This window comes from Marmota marmota, unplaced genomic scaffold (genome assembly GCF_001458135.2).
Source record: "Marmota marmota marmota unplaced genomic scaffold, marMar, whole genome shotgun sequence".
NCBI lineage: Eukaryota > Metazoa > Chordata > Mammalia > Rodentia > Sciuridae > Marmota > Marmota marmota.
The window spans coordinates 62,942,151-62,962,965 of record NW_025999968.1 but is presented as its reverse complement, the minus strand read 5'-3'; the positions used below and the strand labels follow the sequence as shown (position 1 = coordinate 62,962,965).

General features: G+C 59.4%; 1 protein-coding gene across 2 annotated transcripts; it reads left to right on the top strand.

The window, feature by feature from the left end:
- Positions 1 to 8,519: 8,519 nt before the first annotated feature.
- Positions 8,520 to 17,044, top strand: LOC125616995. Of its 2 annotated transcripts, none has more exons than XM_048803783.1 (2): positions 8,520 to 12,255; positions 16,163 to 17,044. In XM_048803783.1, the coding sequence occupies exon 1, from the start codon at positions 10,278 to 10,280 to the stop codon at positions 11,277 to 11,279; it is 1,002 nt and encodes a 333-aa protein (XP_048659740.1). In that variant the 5' UTR covers positions 8,520 to 10,277; the 3' UTR covers positions 11,280 to 12,255; positions 16,163 to 17,044. The 2 variants fall into 2 exon arrangements, with proteins under 2 accessions (XP_048659740.1, XP_048659739.1); XM_048803782.1 differs by lacking the exon at positions 16,163 to 17,044 and adding an exon at positions 13,618 to 16,032 and having other exon boundaries at positions 8,520 to 13,580.
- The last annotated feature ends 3,771 nt before the right edge of the window (positions 17,045 to 20,815 follow it).

The window sequence follows — 20,815 nt, the reverse complement described above, 5'->3', positions numbered from 1 at the left end:
GACCGCAGGCGGCCGGCTCCGCCCACCAGCCCCCCTCCCCGGCCCGTGCGCTGTCCCTTGCTGTCTTCTGCCCATTTCCCACAGGATTCAGGGTTTTCCCCTGAACTACACAGACACGCACGATGCGGAGATTCCTCATGACGGGTGTTTTGTCCTGATGGCGCTCACAGGATGGTGGGGTTGGGTTCTGGTTGAGGACATTTTTGCTGCCGGGGTCTTCTACTGCACCCAAGTCCCGCCATCCTTCCTTCCTCAAACCTGACCTGAGCCACACGTTCTGAAGGCCCCCCGCCCGGCCCACTGGGAGCCCCGTCCAGGGAGTATGACATGGACCCATAGTGCTCCGCTTCTCAGAAGCCCACCCGATCCAGCGACGTGCGACCCCACCTTTGTCCCACGCTGGATCTCCACCTGAGCCAGGTACAGGGCTGGACTCCCCGCGTCTGCCTGTGCACACCACCATCAGTCATTGCTCAGGAGGGACATCCTGAGACGGCACGCTGTGGACACCCAGGGCTTGCTCCAGACAGCTGGGTGCCACTGGGTGGGCACCCTGATGGGATGTCTGTGCAGTCTGCTGTGACCCGCCGTCACCAGGCAGTATGTGGCTGCCTCTCCCCAGGTTGGCCAAGTGCTGTGGAATATGGGGGACCAGCCACCCAGTCCTTCCCTAAGCTTCCACGTGCTTGGCTTCTTGTTTCAGTTCTGGGACCAACACACCCCCACCCCCAGTGCCCTCGTGGCTTTCCTGCCCCCAGGCCTCACGTCACCCTGCAGACCACTCGGACAGGGACCGGACCCCGAGTCCTCTGCCCTGTGGCCGCTGTACCATTCCCTCCACCGGGGCTTTGGCAGCTGGTGTCCTCCATTCCCAGCACTGTGTCCACCACTGCGATGGCCAGCGGGGCATCCCTTCTCTAACATCTTCTGCCTCTCTTCGCACACGTGAAAGTCACTACCGATGCCTGCAGGGACCCTCGTCATCTCCCTTCTGCATCATGACGCCCTGGGGTGAGCGACCCACAGCTGCCAGCCGCGGTGCTCAGGGCTGCGCCCGTTCCCGGGCACCATGCCAATGGAGGTGGTCTGGCCCCTTTCCCACATCTGGCACCTGTATTCCCTGTCCTGTACTGACCTGGCCAGTGGGGACATCAGGACACCCAGGGGAAAGGAACCAGCAGCCCCAACGTGGACCCTGTGGCTCTCTGAGCCCCGCAACACCTTCTCTCCCTGGGCCGCTGGTGGCCTCCGTGGGGACGGATTCAGGGAGGAAGCGAGATTTCCTATGCACAGCTGCTGACTGGCGCTGCAGCCCTGAAGGCTGGATGCTGGGGCCTCTGGTGTCCCTCAGCAGAATGGACATGAGGGGACGTGGTTCTGGACTTCACAGCTGCCACAGTCCTCCAGGGACCACAGCCTACCTCGCCTCTGACCCCACGCAGCATCTTCATCAGGACACGGTCCCTGTCACCTGTGCACCACCCCGGGACCCCAGCCTGTCAGACTGTACCGAGCTTGTTCATGAAAGTGATGTCACCATGATTTTGAGAGTCACTAGGAAAATACGCTTTTTATCAATTTGTCATTTTGATGAATCCCCAAGTCACCCACTGTGGGGACAGTAAAGAGCCCAGCAAGGGCACCAGGCTTGCAGCTCCCTTTACTCCCCGGGGATCTGGGAAGTAGACCTGCCGGTGACCCAGCCCTCGGACTGTGCACTTCCTCTGTCCCCAGGTCAAGCACTGAGCAGGGATGGCCACTCCAGACGCAAGCTGGTGAAGGCACAGCTCGCCCTTACCACACCAGGTCTCAGCATGACCACCTTCAACCGGCGCTCCACAGGAGCTTGCTGTCCCCGGCCAGGGCTTCAAACCCAGCAGGCAACACAGCCCCGAGAAGGGCACAGCACCAACCTCCCTGGAGCTAAGGAGACCGCCCCAGGGCACTCCAGCCACAAGGGGGATCACGGAGAAGCTGCTGTGGGAAAGAAAAGGAGGAGAGCAACCCCTGGGAAGCCGGGTCCCCTCGGAACGCCCGAGAGCCCAGGGGTGTCCCCAGCAACCCGCTGGCCGCCACCAGCCCGACACAGCCATCTCCCTCGACCATGGTTTCCCAGCACCATCAAAACAGGCCACAGTGAAGAGCCGATTCAGTCTGACTCCTAGACAGGGCAGGTCAACAAGCAGGGTCGTGGCCAGGGCAAGGAGGGCAGCAAGCCCCCCACACACAGGAGGCCACGCTTCCAGCCTCGTCTCCCACAGCCCTGGCGCAGGTCCACAAAGGACACTGCTCAGAACGGCCCTCGGATCCCATTACCCACAGTCAGCCCCAGCCTGACAGCGACGTTCCAGAACCAGCAGTTGGTAAGTGCTGAACTGTGCCCTTCCCAATGGCAGAAGCAACCGTGTACCTGGGAGGTGGATCGCCCCTGTCCAGCACATTCATGCTGTGCGTCTGCCCAGCTGGTCACCTGGGGGCCCTCTGGGTTGTAACTGTCCCAACACTGCAGGCTCCCTCAGGTGGGCCTCACCTGGCAGCCTGGCTGCACATCAGTGCTTCCTCCCACGAGGTGTCCTGTCCTCCAGCATCGTCATAAGGCCCGAGCAAGCAGACACTCGGAGCCCAGACGCGTGCGCACAACTCGCATTGCGGTGTGCTGCTCACGCTGCCCGTGCAGCAGGTCCCACTGTCCACCCTCTGCACCTGCTCAAGAATCAGGCTCCTTGGGGCTGGGGATGTGGCTCAAGCAGTAGCGCGCTCGCCTGGCATGCGTGCGGCCCGGGTTCGATCCTCAGCACCACATACAAAGATGTTGTGTCTGCCGATAACTAAAAAATAAATATTAAAATTCTTTAAAAAAAAAAAAAAAAAAAAGAATCAGGCTCCATCCCAGATGTCGGTGTAGAAGGAGAGCTCAGGTAGGGGTCATGCTTGGTCCCAGGCCCCAGGACCTCCGGGAAGGCTCCCTGTAAGGGAGGGACCAGTCTGCACTGCCGGAAGCAGACCTCCTGGGGAGCACCATGGCCACAGGGTGTCCCAGAGCTCTGGTCTTGGCAGTGCTTCTGGGGCTGGCTCTGGCAGGCTCTCCCGTTTAAAATATGATCAATTAACTACGATCTGAGAACCTGCATGGCCGAGAGGGAACAGACGGGGACCAGTGAAGAGCAGTTCAGGAAAGGAGAGCAACAGGCCTCCCATCTCTTCCGCCACCTTCTAAAGGCCAGAAAGAAACCCCAGCTCCTCTAAAAACCATAAACCACACTGTCAAACCCTAAAACACAAAGGATCAATGACACACTCAGAACTTAACAGAAGAGTCTCTTGGGAGGCCAGTCCTAGACACTGCTGGCCTCCACGGTGCCACCAGGGGAGTTTAACCAGCCCTGCATGGCCTCAGGATTTGGGCATCTCATCCGGAGGCACCCTGCCCAAGGGACAAAGCAGACTTTCTGTTCTTGTCACTAAGCCGAGACCCTCTTTGCAGTCAGCACGCCCACAAAGAGCTCCAGGCACCCGTGGAACTGGGGCCCAAGTGAAGACCTGGGGGCAGTAGGGTGGGTCACCGGGACAGCAGGCAGCAGACCCAGGGCCTGCGCACAAGCAGCCAGGGAAGGTCCTGCTGGCTACAGTTCTCCTGGCCACTCGACACACCCTGCTCTAGGTGTCCCCTTCAGTGTCCCCTGCAACACCACGTCTGTCTGACTCCACCAAGACAGACACCGGACCTCACAAGAGCTGCCACCTGTACAACAGGAATGACATCTGAAACCTCTGCGGCCCCTCCTGACAAGCCCCCAGTCCCGCCCCCCCCGTCTGTACCCACACCTCTGTTTCTACCAGTAGGGCCCATCCTTCCCCTGACCCCCATACGTCCCAAGTTGCCTTGCACGGCCTTGGCCACGCAGCCTCGGATGGCCTGGGGTGGCCCTGAGTGTCTCTGGTGGTCAGCTTGGGCTTATGGGGTACACTGGGGTCACAGGCACTTCCATGAAGGGTGAGGTGCTGTCCATGGCCAAGGGCTTGAGCAGCGTGGACTTGGGAGTCTGCCCGTGCAGCAGGTCCCACAAAGGAGCCGGCCAGGAAGGAGGCTGCCCATGTTCGACAGGTCTGGGGGCTGGGCCAGCAGTGAGCCATGGGGTGCTTCTGAGCACTCTCACTGGCAGGCATGGGCTCCCCGTGTTTCCCGTCCAGACTTGGCACAGGTGTGTCTCCAAGGAGCCCAGATCCTTTATATGGAGTATGTAGGTACTCAGCACCTTTGTGCTACCTTGGACTCATCCCCTTCCTTTTAACAGCCCCCCAAATGTTCTGAGGAAATGACCTCCCCCGGACATGGACTGGGTGGGTCTGTTACAGGGAGTGGGACTGGGAAGAGCCTGAACTGCCTTCACAATTCTCTCCAAGACATCAACACTTATCTCACGTGCTGTGTTGCTAACAGCAGAGACGACTTACAAGGGAGGGGACTGAAGCCAGATTTAAAGTTAGGTAGTCAGTGTAGTTAGGTCACTTGGGACTAATAGGGAGTGAGATCTAAAATGGAGGCCATGCTGAGAATGGATTTCCGGAAGAGCCAAGCAACTCTCGGAATGTTAATGAAGCCCAGGAAACAGCCCCAACAGACTTGAAGACAGCCCATCCCAAAGAAATGTTAATGAACAGCAAACTTAACTAGGAAGTGCCCAGATTACTTGTTTGGCCCACCTGTGTCCCAACCCTTCCCACCTACATTCCATCACCAAAACTATAAAAAGGGGAACGTTTGCCCTTCCACGGATTCCACCTCTTGAGTCCCCTTCTTCCTCCAGGAGAAGTCTTTTCTGCTGTCCTTTAATAAACTTCTAATTTTCCACTCTGACCTTGCCTCGGCGTGCTTCTCTGGTGTGATTCTTCAACATTGGGGAAGCCAGGACTGGTCACCGGTCAACAGCGGTAACAAGATGACACTGAAGGTTCTGATTTACGCAAGACACGCTCACTGTGGCACAGGCCCTGCCTGCCAAGAGCAGGTCCACTACTGATACTCTCTCTCCCCAGGGCTGCGGTCTGTGGCACTCTCCACCTCGTGGCCACAAGACAGGCTTGCAACATGCCCAGCACTGGAGGAACCCAATGCCCAGTCACTATCAGAGAAGAGTCCGCGCGTGGGGAGAAAACTTCAAGCTCTGAACAGGAACTGGCCCCACAGTCCAGAGCCAGTGAGGGCTGCCAGCCAGAAGGCAGGCTCCTTGGCCCTCCAGCAGAGGGAGCACCAGCACACATCGGCAAGGCCACAGGAAAGGTCCTGGTCACTCCTCAAAGAGTGGTGAGGCCAAGGCGCTGGGCGCGGCTCTAGAGAAGGCTTTAACCACACGTGGACCAGACCCCTGGGCAGGGTGGGACGGTGGGGGGGAGTGGATTCCCTGGTGGATGAGGGAGGTGGCTGCTGGGTAGTGTGGGGAGGTTGGGCAGGCTGCTGCAGGCAGGACAGGCTGTTGAGGACCAGGCAGCCATGGGCGGGGAAGGAGGATCAGAGGTCCAGGAACAGAGAGGGCGGGGCGGGGAGGACCCAGGGGTCTGCCACTGGGGCAGGAGGTCCAGGCTGCCGTGCTCCAGGGACTGGATAGCCCGGGGCGCGGAGGGCCATGGGAGGTGGGGGCAGGAGCAGGCTGCCTCGGGGCTGCAGGGTAGCGCTGTGGGGAAGACCAGGAAGCCACAGGGCTGCGGGGCTGCAGGAGGGGTGAGGAAGGCAGCAGCGGGGGAGGGCGGCCCTGGCAGGCGACCAGGCGCCGGCAGAGGGCGCAGCTGGCTCCAGCCGCATGCAATCCTGGGCCGTTACCCTCCACGGGCAGGGTTCGGGCTGGGGTACAGCTGCCGGACCTCGCTGGACAGAACCCCAAGAGGATCACGGGACTTCCCGGACTAGTCACTCCCAGCAGCAGCCAAGTCAAGTCGGGTACCATTAGAGGACAGGAGATAGCCGAGCGCAGGGTCATGCTGGCCTGGCCTGGCACTGGTGCTGACCCTGCTGCTGCTGCCCGTGCAGACCCGCTGCGGACCCCGGTCCACGAAGACCACACCCGCCCTCACCCTAGGCGGTGGCTGGTCTGCAGACCTGCCACCACCGGGCAAGGAGCTCCGCACCGGAGGCCAGCATCCCGTGGCCAGCCTGCTCGTCCTGATGTCCGTGCTGGTCCTGCCGCTCATCCTCGGCTGGGGCGCTGCCTGCCCGGCTGCCCAGCCTGGCCACAGCCACCGGACTGCACCAAGGGAAATACGCAAGGGAAACGCCCCCCTCAGGAAAGAAGATCCCCAGGCTGAGCGGGAACCTCTGGCCTCCCGAGAGATGGAGGGAGAGAGGACGTCCTTCCAGCTGGGTTTAGGACTTGGGTGCCTGCAACTCCACCTCGGGAATCAAAAGAGACCAAAGTCACAAAATGATCAGGTGGTGTGGGAAGGCAGGATGTTCCCAGGCAGAGCCAGCAGAGTGGCCGCCATCCCTTTCCCAGGTCCCCTGTGGCACCTCTCCAGCCCTCCTGCTCCCCTCTGGGGAAAGCATTTGCTGTTTTGACTTGGGCCAGCAAAGCACTGCTGGACCATGCCAGTGTCTCCTCCATCCTCCTCCCATCCCACTGGACAGTGCACCCACAGCCCCCGTCTAGAGCAGGCTCCAGAGAGCCAGGACCGTGACCCACACAACCTGCGTGTGCTCTGTATGTTTCCATGTGTGGTGAATAGTCAGACTGTTGGCCAGCTAGACTTCCGGACATTTAAGAACCTCTATCATGAAGGGAGGTGCCGCAGTCCGGCTGCAGCAAAATAACCGGGGGTGGTGACGAGCAACTTGTGTAGGTTGAAACAGCAGGAGTGGGAGCCGTTTAAAGTAGGACAGGAGGGGTATATATACATTCCACACAGCTCATCTTAATTAACATAAACTAGATACAGCAGTCAACCAATAAGGAATCTCCACACTTAATGGCTCGCTGGCGTTACTTCACCAACCACTCTCTCTGGCAAAATGCCAGGCGCCATCCTGACTTGTTCACAGACCCTAACAGGGAGGAAAGGTGAATTGGGGTCTGGAGAGGGAAGAACAGAAGAAGGCCCAAGGCAGGCCTGAGCCCTGTCCACCACAGGTGCCACTTTCCACCCTGTGGACAGGCCTGACCAGGCTCCCACACACCCCTGCAAGCATGTCTCCAACCCCACCATCCCCACCTCCAACAGCAGCCCCACAACCTGCACATGGTGACCTCTCCACACCTCCGAGTCTGTCTCCACCCAGGGAACTGGGGCTGGCTGGGGGAGAGCACAGAAAGGGAGAGCCAATGACCCCAAGCTTTTTTTTTTTTTTTTTCTCCTGGAGGCAGAAAGGCTTTATTTTTCGTGCAGGTGAGGGTACTAATCAGAGTGGAGCTCGCTCCCAACCTCAAGAGGCCACAGTACACTCAGAGAAGGACGCCACCAACACTGACCCTAAGAAGGCTCAGCACCCACCGGAACACGGCCGGGGTGCACAGCCCGCAGGACTGTACAGAGAGCTCCCGGCGGGCTGTGGCTTAGCCCCACACCTGCCTGGCAGGTGGGGCACTGGGCCAATCCTCAGCACCTCATAAAAATAAAATAAAGGCAAGCTCTCCATCTACAGCTACAAAAGAAATTTTTTAAAATGCTTCTGGATACTTCTGAGCAAATAAAAGGGCCTACTTTATTCCTCAAAGGTCTCGCTTGTTCAATACAAAATCACCAGAAAGCCATTCGTGAAAGAAAATACGTGTATATTCACTGTATATATAAGCTATGTACCTTGTCGTGTCACAACATACACAGTACACACAACAAGAAGCCACCTTTTAAAGTCACGTGACAGCCACATGCGCAATCAGACGTGTCCCAAGTTGAGGATGACCTCAAGCAGTGACTAACAAACCACTGGTGACGACCAGGTGGGCAAGGTAGGTGGCCACAGGCACCTTGATCTTATCAAGTGACATCCACTCAGTGCCCACAGGGTCACCGAGCCTCACCCTGAGGTGCTTCCAAGGGCAGAATCGAGGTGTGCAGAACACAAGAGACCCAGCCTGGACACCACCTTAGGGTGCGGACGAGCCCTGGCCCCAGCAGTGGGCAGCCACCAGCCCGGACACTGAGCTGTGGCCTCTTCCCCAGAGGAGAGCAGAGCAGGGGGGGAGGCCCAGACAACAGGCCACACACATGAGGCAGCAGGTCTCAGAAGTTCCAGAACTTTCTAATCCCTGAACCTTCACCAGACAGGACAAACCTAGATCCAGACCACAGAACGGTAGGCAAGAGGCAGCAGAGAAACACAGTGTCAGTGGGCACGCGGGTGTCCTGGAAGCCCGCGGGGGCAGCCAGCCGGGACCACAGAAGCCCTCTGCCCATCTGGGCCTGCCACATCCTCCTCCCGAGACTTGGGGCCACCCCAGGACGTGGAGGAAGGACACTCAGGACATGCACTTAGCAGCTGCAGTTTTGGGGTGCCGCCCGCCGGGGCTAGTTCCAGGGACGGCGGTGATACGGAGGGAGGGCCAGCGTGGAGGCAGGGCTGGGCTGCTTCCTTCCTCGGAGGCCGCGGCCAAGAGCTTATTTTGGAGCCTGGGCTTCCTGGTTCTCATCAGGCCCGCAGTAAACACAGGGAGGACCCAGACGCATCCAAAGCCTCGGTGGTGACAGACGGCAACCAGGTGACGCCAGCTCCCCTAGCCAGGACCCAGGGAAGGAAGGTGTGGGGACAGGTGGCTCCTGCGTGGAACAGGAGGCTCAGGCTCCCAGAACCCGGGTCTGGAACTGGGCTGCTGTGGGGAGGGAGGCCGGAGAGGCGCCTGTCAGGGCACAGACCAGCGCACCGCGAAGAACAGACAGGCCTCGCAGGTGGCACTGGGATCCGGGTTAAGGTGACCACAGGCTCCACCTCAGGCCAGGAGCTGCTCCTGGACTGGACCTCCCAAGATTGGCTTCCAAGATGTCACGAATACAGAAGAACACCTCTACGTCCATGCCCATGCCTCGTCCCTCTCACCACCCAGGGGCATGCAGTGGAGGAGAGGTGGCCCAAGAGCTCCCCTTCAGAGAGGGCGGGAGGAGGAGAGGGAACGGCTGCTGGGCTCAGCCTGCTCCAGGGCCCGCGCCCCTCAGCTCCAGGCTTCGCAAGGTCCAGCTGTCCCTCCACACCCTGCAGGAGCGCAGGATGGGGAACGTTGGTCTCTACTAAGCAGAGGAGAAGAAACAGCCGTCTTCCCTTAGGGGAGTAAAATACTGATGCTTCAATTAAAGACAAAGCAATTCTGCAAAGGATTAAAACAGCAGAAACCCAAATCAGTGTGGCAGAAAGTCGAGCAGATGGGCCTTGGAAGGCCACTGGCCTGCATCCAAACTCCAGCCCAGCATGCGGCGATCTGCACACGTCCACTCCTGCAGCCACCAGGACCACCATACCAGAGACACTGACCATGCTGCAGGCAGGCTGGTGACCAGGCTCTGGCCCTTTGGAGCCACCAGGTGCCAAAATGCACAGTCCCAAGAAGAAGCTGGGAAAGTGCCACCAGTACACCCACTGCCCCTCTAGGCAGCAACAGACCAGGCCACTCTGCCCACTTGGCACGACAGTTCACACCCCTAAGAAGGGCCATTTCACCAACCTTTTCTAGTTACCATGCCCTCACAACCCTGTAAGCACTAACCGGTCCTAAAGTAAAAACCATCAGGGTCAAGGGCGTGGCCTTCTCCTCTAAGAGCCCAGCGAGGGCAGACACATCACAGAGGAGCTGGCCTACACAGCAACACGCACCCACCCTGAGCTTTGAACCTGGACAGCTGGGGCACCTGGCTGGTGGGTGGTATAGGAGGCTACCTGGGGCAAAGACAGCAGATGTCGGAGTGGGCAGGAGACTGGGAAGGATGGTCCAGTGGGCACCAGCCAAAGTCCACGCACTTCAGGATGGCACTCCCCCAGGGAGCCAGTGCTACCGACACCTGGCACCCAGAGGGCTTGACACACAGCAAGCGCTCAGAAGACTGCTCACCCACTGCAGGAGCAGCCGGGACAGGACCACGCACCTCAGGCTGGGCCAGCAGCACACACAGCACACCCGGGTGCCTGCTCGGCCCTCAGGAGGCACAACGCAGACGCTCTTCCGCCCCCAGGGAGGAGGCACCACGGCAGTTCAGGGGAACTGTGAGGCTCTAACGGCACAACAGCTGGCAAACCAGGGGGGGAGCTCAGGAGAGGCCCGGACCTGGGACAGGCCAGCACCAGGGCTGGTGCCCACTGACGCATGGACGGGTGGGCACCAGTGGCCACCAAGAGGGTCCCAACGAGGGTCCCAGTGGCCACCAGAAATGCAGGAGCAGAAGAGCCATCAGATGCATGCTCGGGGCGGCAGTGCCCAGGTACCAGCTCCAACCTCTCACCTAAGGAGAGGCTGCACCTTCAGGAACCTCGTCAACCAGCCAACGGAAACAGAACACAGGACCATGACACCCCGGGAACTGGCAAACGCTGCAATTCAGGGCTCCCCACCTCCCCAGGGGCCGGGTGTGGGGCATTTACACCACATCTCACAGCCTGCCAACGCACCTCAAGGGACGAGAGGCTGCGGAGTGGGAGACTCGTTTTGAAGGAGAAGGTATCACGGGGAGAATGCCATTTTGCAGTGTTAATGTTCAACATGGGGAATCTACTAGGAAACGCGCTACACTCGCGGAGTGAAGGTGGGACCACGGCCATCTCGCCGAGGCAGAGAGCACCACGCAGTCCGTGCTCCTACTGTCCATGGCCAGCCAGGGAGAGAAGGGAGCAGGGAGCTGCTCCAGATGAAGACTGGGGTGAGGGCCACGTCAGCCTGAGGCGCCCAAGGTCAAGGACAGACGAAGCTGCTGCCATGCCACTGTCCAGACCTCACAGCCCACCGGGCACCAGAGACGCTGGGCACCCATGGGGAGGAAAAGCACCAAGGTCGGGGAGGAAGAGGCCACCACAGGGTCCTCTCTCCAGCAGCCACGGGACCGAGCAACAGCTCCCCATGGCCACAGCAAGCTCCTCGGAGGGACCCTGGAGTGGGACAAAGCAGGCTGCCCCACGACAAGGCCACTCCAGCCGACCGCAAGCCACACAAGGTCAACTCCACACAGGTCAGTCGGCTAACTGGAGAGCAAACGCGGACCGTGTAGGAGAAGGGAGAGCAGGACTGCTAGGTGGAGAGCTCCTCTGGAACACAGGACGGAACGGAAGAGACACCGCCCACGTGGAGGTCCAGAGCCTCTCCTGGGAAGACTGAAAACAAATCCCAAGGCCAAAGAGCTAAGCCAGAAAACTGAAGGAGCAGAACCTGCAGGGCCCCTCTGGTGTCCTGGGCAGGGCCAGCACCTGCCCCGGGGCCTTCTCCAGACGGCACTGCCTCAGGTGTGCAGGGACCTCCAGGTGCTATGCCCTGGAGCCTGGAGCTGGAGAGGCAGGGCATTGCCAGGAAGAGCCGTCCTCCCTGGGTGGGCAGAGGGAGGCGGGTCCTGCCTGCCCCTGGCCCGAGGCTGTGCTCCTGGGGGTCCCACTGTGGGCTTGTTTCTTTATTTTGGAATTTCAGGCTCGCGGGAGCTGACAGCACCCTTGTTTTCCTGCTGCTGGGCTCTCTGCTCCCAGGCCTCCCAGATGGACACGAGGAGACACGCATAGGGACATGGACACCTGCGGAAGACCCTGGGGTCACGAAGCACCCGACCACTCACCCCCTCCAGCCCTCCATCCTGGGGCAGGGAGACCTCCAATGCGCAAGCAGCTTCCCACAGGGACCTGAGCCCTGGGAGCAGAATCCCACAGGAGCACTTCCCTCCTGCCTTAGCCTTGGCCCCGAGAAGCCGGTCAGGAGGGCGAGGGCTCCTCCCCCGCCCTGCCGAGGGTGCGGCCACGCTTGGGGCAGGCCGTGCCTGCTGGCCATTTCTTTCCCACCTGGGGCTGCGTATCGACCAATGGTCACCCTCTACTCCCTGGGATATGTGAAGGGCCCATGGTTCTAAGCCTGGGGCTGGACAGGAGAACTCAGGAGTATGATGCCACCCCCTGAGCTGGGCCTTCCCTGGCCGGGCCTCCCCACACCCATCTGGCCATGCCCGGGCTCTGTGTGCCAGTCTGTCCTCACTCGCATCCCACCTCCTCCCACACGAAGGCAGTACTCCAGATGCTCTCCGTCTCTTGCCCTGTTCTAGCCCAGAGCCGGTCCCGAGTGGTCCTCATTCTGGAGCTGCACCCCTGTCCTGCAGGTAAGCATCTGGGTGGCACCCACGTCCCTGCAGCCCGCTGGAGGTGTCTTTGGGGCAGGCTCCTAGAGCAGAACTGCTGGGCCAAAAGTTAAGTGTGCGGTGGCTCTGCAGGTGCTGTGGTCCCAACAGGCCCACAGCGCTTCACGGCTGCTCTGTGAGCCAGGAGAAAACAGACCCTGGAGAGGCCCCTCTGCTGAGGCCCCTCGCTCACGCCGGGCGCAGGCAGCCACCTCATGAGGCCCACAAGCTCTGCTCCTCGAGAGGCCACCCAGGCCCCGGAGGCAATGGGGCACGTCAAAGTCCGGCCTCAGGAGTGTCCCTACTGCACTAGTAGCACAGAGGAAGGCGGTGCCAAACCCCCTCCAAGCTCTTCCGGAGCCCCGGGGACCCGCCCTGGGAGGGAGGCACATGTCTACACAGGACACTCTGCCCACATCAGAGCTGCGGCACCTGCACCTGCAAAGGAGTGGAAGCAAGACGCACCACGTCCACACCCCAGAGCACCCCAAGCCACTTGAGCCACCAAGGCAGCTTGCCACACAGCAGCCCCAGGACCACCAGGGCATGGAAAAGGCAGCCGGGGCAGACATCGGTCGCCCAGGGTTGGGGCAGGGTCAGACCAGCAGGGAAACTGCTGAATGGTCCACCTCATGGCACGGGGCATGTCCCCATGTCCTGCAGGTCTGCCCCAAGCACTCGAGGATGAGCTCACCAACAGCCAGATCCTGTCTGCAGTGTGACTGCTCCTCCCATGGCAGCAGGACCAGCAGATCACCAGGCCAACTCGCCCGGGGATGTGAGAGGCACGTGGGGCCAGCACCGCCCTGTCCTGGACTCTCACTCGGCCAGCGGAGTCCAGCAAACCCCAGCAGGTCCAGGCCACGTGGGCTCAGTCACTACTAACCAAGGAAAGGCAGGGCCTCGGGGCAACAGACCCACACCCACCACACGGCTTTGTGCCACACCACGTGACCACCACGCCACGTGTCCCTGCCGTCATGCCACAAGCCCAGTGCACATGTCCCCTCTGCACGCCATGTGTGCCCAGTGCCCCGTGGCCCCTCTGCTGTGCCATGTCTCCTCCTGCTGTGCCACATGTACCCACAGTGCCACATGTCCCCTCCTAACCTGCCACATGTACCCATGGAGCCACATGCCCCCTTGCTGTGCCACGTCTCCTGCTGTGCCACGTGTGCCTACAGTGCCACGTGTCCCCCTGTCCTGCTACATGTGCCCACAGTGCCACATGTCCCCTCTGCCATGCCACATGCCCCCTGCTGTGCCACGTGTCTCCTGCTGTGCCACATGTGCCCACAGTGCCACACGTCCCCTGTCCTACCTAGTGTGCCCACAGTGCCACAGGGAGCTGAGCAGGAAGCTACCTTCTATGAGGGGTCACGGTCACCGCAGGGCCAGCCGCCCACTGCAGGGCAGCAGGGCTACAGGCAGGACCCCGAGAGCAGACCTGCAGTCTGTCCCGGCAGCACACACAAGCCCCAAGGGTGGCTGGTCGCAGACTGACCAGAGGGTTCCTTGGGGCCTGCCCGGAAGCCACCGAGATGTCCTGGAAGCTGTTCTCATAAGGTGTCAACAGCGGTCAGATCTAGGTTGGACTCGGACTCTGGCTGTGCCGCTTGAAATCCGCCTCGTGCTGGGGGCCCACCTCTCGCGGAGGCACTCCACCCATGCTTCACCCTGGACTCCCCAGCCCACTCCCATGGGCGGCGAGGCGTGCTCAGGGTGCTGCTACTTCCCTGGCACTGGAAATTCAGCCAGAACGTTCCTACGTGAAGCTCCGGTAGTTGTAAAGAGAACAGAGTTTCCGTATGTTGGGAAAGAAAAGGCGGTCCCTTCAAGAATGCAGAGAAGCACCGGTACTGTAACGGGGACGTGCAAACCCCATGCACAGGTGACAGATTCCGCTCCAGAATAAAATGCTGCTGGGCTGCTATCTGGGGTGGACAGCAAGCCTGAAAGGAGTGAGCTTCAAAATTACCAAGACCAATAACCCTGCATTCAGTGTGACACGATGCTCGCCCCTGGGACAGCAACGGTGCCATCAGCAGAAGCAGAACTCCACCTGGGCTTACACCGCAGGGTGCACGTGAGTGGCAGCCTCTGCCCATCAGACAGCCCTCAAAACCCTCCTCAGAGAGGTGTGAGGACGCAGGCACCTGCAGGACCCTCACCTAAGAATGAGGCGCCCAGCCCAGAGGCCAGCACCAGCCGCCCCAGCAACCAGGTGCAGCATCTGACCCCAGAGCCTCCCAGAGCCAGGAAGGAGTTCCCTGACACCCCGATGCTGCCCTTTCTCAAGGGAACTGGTTCCTGAGCAGGTTAACTAACCATGGCTGGGCTGGCGTCCTGGGAGCTATACTATCAGTAGCCAAAAATGATAAGAAATTGGGTTTCTGGTGCTGTAATCAAAAGCACAAGGACACATGACAACCACAGGCTTCTGCAGTAGCAAAACATGCTACTGTAAGTCACCAAAAGTTAACAACTTCTGCCTTGACCTCTGCATCAGTAGAGGCCGGGTTAGCTGAATCCTAACTGGTTCTGTGTGGCCCCTTGTGATGTCTCTAGGCTTACAGAGCTGCTCAATTCAAGAGGATGGACAGCTAGTCCCTAGCACCAAGAAAGTACAGAGAAGGGCCAACTCCAGCCCGGAGTCTTGCTCCCTAATTCCACTGCCCCTGACCCCACCCCAACCCTGCTCGGCTCTTAAGACCCCCCCCCCTTCCTACACCCTGTGTCTTTCCACAGAGCTGAAGGGAGGAGAAAGAAACCTCTGTGCTGGCCTCACAAGGCCTTCAAAGCCAGCTATGGACTGAGCCATCTCCCCTGTGGGGTAGGACTGCTCAGGGTTCCAGGACTGGCATTTGCCCTTGGAATACACAGCATACTTAATGCCACTTACAACAGTCCCCTGGGACAGGACAAGCCTCATAAGCCACTAAGTCACCACCCCATCTCACATGCAAGGGGCCTGTGACAGATTTAGAGCAGTGCTCGAGAGCTCCCCAGATGCCAGGTCTCACCTGCCTGCTTCCCTGCCCAGCCCTGCCCGAGAGACCCTTCTCCAGAGCTGACTCTCTGAAGCTTCCACAGTGGAATCGTCTATTCTGTATGCTACCTGGCTGCGTCTTCCAAAAACCTCCCATCTTAGCCAAAGTGTTCTCATCTTCATGGAGGTGTATTTCTTCTCTCTCAGACACTGCTGTCATTTTAGGGGACACTTCAACTACACGCAGCCCAAAAGGCATGAAGTGACCTTGGCAGGACACAGCCGGTTTTTCAGGACATGAGCTCCCGTTTTCAACAGATAAATTTACTATATTGCACTTCTGTGGTTTTGTAACAATTTTGGATGTTTTGTAAATGTTTCTGTTCTACGAAGAAAAGCAAGGAAGTCTGGAGATAACACAGACATATGGGCATAAATATACGACTGATTCACCAGGCACAGGAGGACCTGGGGGCAGCGTGGGCGGGGGAAGGCCTGCGTTCAGAGGCAGACGACTCAGGTTCCAGCCCCACCCCCACAGGAAAGCAGAGCCACCCACTCCCCAGCAAAAGTGTCCATGAGCACCTGCCTGGGCCAGGCACTGTCCTAAGGCTGCAGAAGAGCTTCAGGGCACCTACACTGCCCTCCAGAGACCTCTGTCCCCACCACCAGCAGTGCAGGGAGGGCGGAGGGGTGGTGAGGAGAGACGGTGAAGATAACCAGAGGGACTGGTCCCCAGAGGGCACTGGGAGGACAAGGGTATGTGGAGAAATGAGGCCGGCTGACCCTGAGCCCCAGAGAGCAGGAGCCAACGCCCAGGCTGGGGAAGGGGTAGCAGGGGGAGGGGGCAGGCAGTGCCGGGCTGGAGCAGGAGAGTGACAGGGTGGGTCTGCTCGACAGGATCCGATCTGGCCAGGATCAAGACAGGAAGGCCCAGAGCAGAAGAAAAGAGACCGGCAGGCGGTTCCCAGAATGGCGGCCTCCAGAGAGCCCCTCGAGACTCCAAGGAGATTAAACTCACTTAACTGGCTGACCACCATCCGGCTTCCCAGATCCTGAGCCTGTGGGCTCCCAATTCCTCACCCGAAAACCATGCCAATGAGACCTTCACCGGGGAGCGTGAGGAGTGACCGACCCCAGGAGGAGCCAGCGCTGCTGACCCAGAGCCAGACGCTGGCCTACGGAGCACAGACCACCAGCAGGCAGCACGCTCCTCAGGCGCCAGAGGGCCACCCACCCTGGACACGGGAGGGCGCTTCGCCCACACCCTGGTCCTGAGCCACCTCGCACCCACCAGAGCTCTGAGAGCCTTCGTGATCCTGCAAAATTACGACCCACGTGTCAACAATGTGGACTGGCTTTCTCCCACAGCTCCTGCCTCATCCCTCCCTGCCCAAGAAGCCCAAGGCGGGTCACACCGTCCCCCGGCTCCCCGCCCTTCGCTCACCCTGCAAGACCCCACTTCAGAGGGACGCACACAACACAGAGGCCAAGCAGACTGCCCGGCAGCCCTGGCCAGTTCTCCACCACGTCCACCAGCAGCTGTGCCCACACGGCAAAGGCCCCACAAAACCCCACAGGACATGGCTCCAGACCGCTGTACAGCTGAGTGTGGAAGCCACCCACACGCCAGGAGGGGCGCACCCAGCTCTTCGGGGATGCAAGCTCCTGACTCGCGACCCTGCCAGACCCTGCCAGACCCGACCCTGTTAGGATCTCTGTGCAGCTGCTTATCTGTATCCCTTAGAACAACCGGTAAATACAATGTTTCCCTGAGCCTTACCAGTTGCTCTAGAATGAACTGAACCCTGAGGAGGTGTCACAGGAACCCGGTCTACACCAGGGTCAGAGTTCTGGAGGCCTGGATTTGCAACTGGGGTTGAAGCAGGGGTGCCTGGGGGCCAAGTGCTTAACCCAAGGGACAGGTCATGGTCCCCAGGTAGACGGTGTCAGCACTGAACTGGCTAAAAAGAGGCTGGGCTGTCTGTGGGGAGACACTGCCACCTTCTGAGGTCACATAAGTGATCACGCTGAGTGTCCAGCAATGGAAACTGAGCCTGGGGTGTGCTTCCTACTCGGTCCCCCAGCCCCCCAACACCTGATCCCTGGCCTCCACAACACCAGTGCACCCCTCTCCTTTCCCCCAGCTCCACCGCCACCCTGTGTGGCCCCACCGTTACCATAAAACCCCAGCCAGCACCTCGGGGACGCGGTTCTCTCTCCTGCCTCCCTGCGTAAGATCCCCGCACAGACACCTGGTGCACACGGCCCTCTAGCCCCACCGCCTGGATGGGGGTCCGGCTCCCTCCACAACTCCAGCAGCGCCCCCACACAGCTCCTTTACCCAGAGGTGCCATGTCCTCCCTGACGCAGTCCTCACCCCGTAGGCCTAGCACACACTGGCCTTGGGGACACCCGCCTTGCAGAGTGGCCACCTTGCAACGCACCCACCGCAGCTGCACTTCCTCTAACTCACTCCAGCTGTGCCACAGGTAGGGTGATTCCAGGGTGTCAAGGCACCCTGCCAGACTGCCTCCCAGAGTTAGTCCACAGACAGCGCCCTCCTCCTCCCGTCCCTGGTACCGTCACAGAGGACACTCAGAGAAGGCTCCCAGGAAAGCCTGCACCTAGAGCCAGGGGTGGGGGCCTCAGAGCTCCCCGAGCCAGGAGGCACTCGGCACTGACAGACAACAGCTCCGACTTCTGGCCCTCCTGGTCCCACGGGCACCTCGGGACCCCAGACCTGAACAACCAACACGCTGCAGACCACAATGGAGCTCAGGCAGCCCACCAGGCAGAGCACACCAGCACCTCAGGCCTGCCCTCCCAAGTGCACAACTGGAGTCTCCCTCCAGAACTCTGGGACGGGGTCTTCGGGACCTCTGAGCAGTGTAGACCAGGTGAATAAAGGTGCCAGTGTCCCCAGACACTAGGGAAACGTAGAAACGAGGGAACTGCTTTAATAAAGAGAAATTCCATTTCCACACATCTTCTGCAGGGAGATCAGCCCCACTGGCCTAGGAATGTGCAGCCACTACTGCCACTAAGCAGACTCCCTGCAGCTGCAGTCCCCCAGGCTGCTCCCCGTCTGCCCTGAAGCAGCACCCCACTGTTCTCTCTCCACCCTGCAGGAACCAGCCAAGGTCCACTCCAAGGGGAGATTCTCCAGCCCCTCCTCAGAATGAAGAACCAGCCCCCATTTCTGGATTCCAGGCCTCAGGACCTCCTGCAGGCCTCTTCTCCAGCAGACCCCTCTTCTACAGTGTTGCTAGACACCCCCCACCCCGACAGTCCCCGCGACAGTCCCCATGTTCCGTCCAGCCTACGGTCTCTCTCAGCTACCAGCAATGTGCAGAAAGACTCACATACACACCCGTGGCCCGGCTTCTTCTTGCACCCGACCTTGAGTTCCATCCAGACGCTAACCTCTCCACTCTGATGACTAATCATAAAAATAATAAGCAAGCAAACCCTCTCAACTGCTGCTAGTCAGGTACTATTTCCGGCACTCTGCGCTAGCTCAGTCCATCGACTCCACAGCTCTGCGAGACACAAGTTGCTGCTCTCCTCCCTGACCCATGCATGAAACCGCAGCACAGGAGCCTCCAGCAGCCACCCAGGACACACATCCTGTAGGTGGTGGGACCATGACCCCACCTGGAACAGGTGACTGCTGGGCAGAGCCTCCTCAAGCAGCCTCAGCCTTCACTGTCCAGCCCCAAGATCCAACCCCACCCAGAAACCAGCCCTCCCGGACCTCCAGGGCACTAGTGCACAGCACCCCTGAGAGCCGATGAAGAGGAACCAGACTGCAGGCATGAAGGCAAGTCACAGTGACTTTATTGTGCTTTACTTACATTCCCCTTTATCATGAAAGCAAAACAAAGTGATGCCACTGTAAAGGTCTGGCTCTTTGATGAGTGTGAACGAATGCCAAGTGACAGGAAAGCATTGTGTCACCCTCTAATTGGCAACACTTCCCTTGTTAGTAGCATAAAGACAACAATGCAACTTACAAACGATGGCCTCTTATGTGGGCTGAAATACAGTCAGGACTCTGATCTCACCACCCCACCTGGCCGAGGCACTAGCCAAGTCACCTGGCTTCCACCAGGGTCTCTTCACTGATCTCCCAGCTGACCTGCCCAGCTTGCAGCAGTGCCGGTGGGAAGAGCCGACTCAGGAGGAGAGGGACACAATCTGCTTGTGCATCTTGCTATGTGACCTTGAGTAAATGACTTCACTGCTCTGTGCCTAGGTGTCTCACCTGTACCATGGGAATACCAATAATGCCCTCCCTTTGGACTGTCGGGAGAATTAAATGAATTACTACACATACGGGCACATCAATCTCAAGCTCCTAATAACCCAAAAGCTGGAGAGATAGTTGAGATGACAGCCAGACCCTGTCCTTCCCTTGCCCACAACTCCCTGAAAGGGAGGAAGGAGAAATGCAGGCAGGCCCGTCTCCCCAGGCCTTCCATCACACTGGATTAAACCTAAATCCCTGGCCACAGCCTGTGGCTGCATCTCGCCGCAGCCCTCACCCCCTCCTGCCGCTCCTGCGGCAGTGGCCTCCCTGGTAACCAGCACATGTCGAGGCTTTGCCCAGAGTCTCCTCTGCGCCAGGCCACAGGCGGCTCACATCCTGCGCCCCCCACCAGCTGCTGAACCTCCTCCACCTCCCTGCTCCACTGGCCCTTCAGGGCCTCAGCGCTAGTATCTCCTGGGCATTCTCCTGCGCCCCAAAAGGGAACACCACATGGACAGTAACTACCCTCATCACACTCACTCATGCCCCCCGCACCTAGGGCGGCACCCACCAGTGCATGAGATCTCAAGACTCCAAGTGTAAACAAGACAAAATGAGGCTCGAAGCCTCTGCCCAGGGGAAGCAGCTGCCCTCAGTGGACTTCCAGCAGGGACAGGACGCACCTCGGAGCACTCCAGCCCTTCCAGCCACACTGTGATCTCAAGTCCCTCCCACCTAAGATCAGAAAGCCACTGCTCTGGGGCACCCTCCTAAAATGCCTCGCGAGTGATCAGATGGCAAGAGCTGCCAGCAGGACTAACTGAGATGCAAAGACAGGGTAACCGGACATGGCCCTGGCCCAGCAGGTGTCAAAGTGTGAAGCAAAATCCACCCAGCAAGCAGCGCGAGGCCCCTTCTGGCCACTGTGTCTCCCTTGCCCACTACATCATGCCTGGGAACACAGCCACTAGAGGCAGAGGGAGAAATCTCAAGTGTCTCAGTGTGCTACTGTTAAGGGAAACCCTCACTATCTGCTTTCCCCCATTCACACGTGAGCACTAAGTAAAGGATCCTAAGCACTACCATCTCCACCACACTGAACGCGGTCCTGGAAGCTCACATTTCAGAAAGGTGACACAGACCCTCCAACTTTCCAGTACCCTGGGCCTCTCCAAGCTCTCTGGTTTCAACTAAGCTAGATAATTTGCCTTAAGTTTGTTATAGGCTGGTACATGCATAATTTCACTGATCAGTCTCGAAAGGCTGATTTCTAAATACCTACTGCCTATTTAAATAATGTT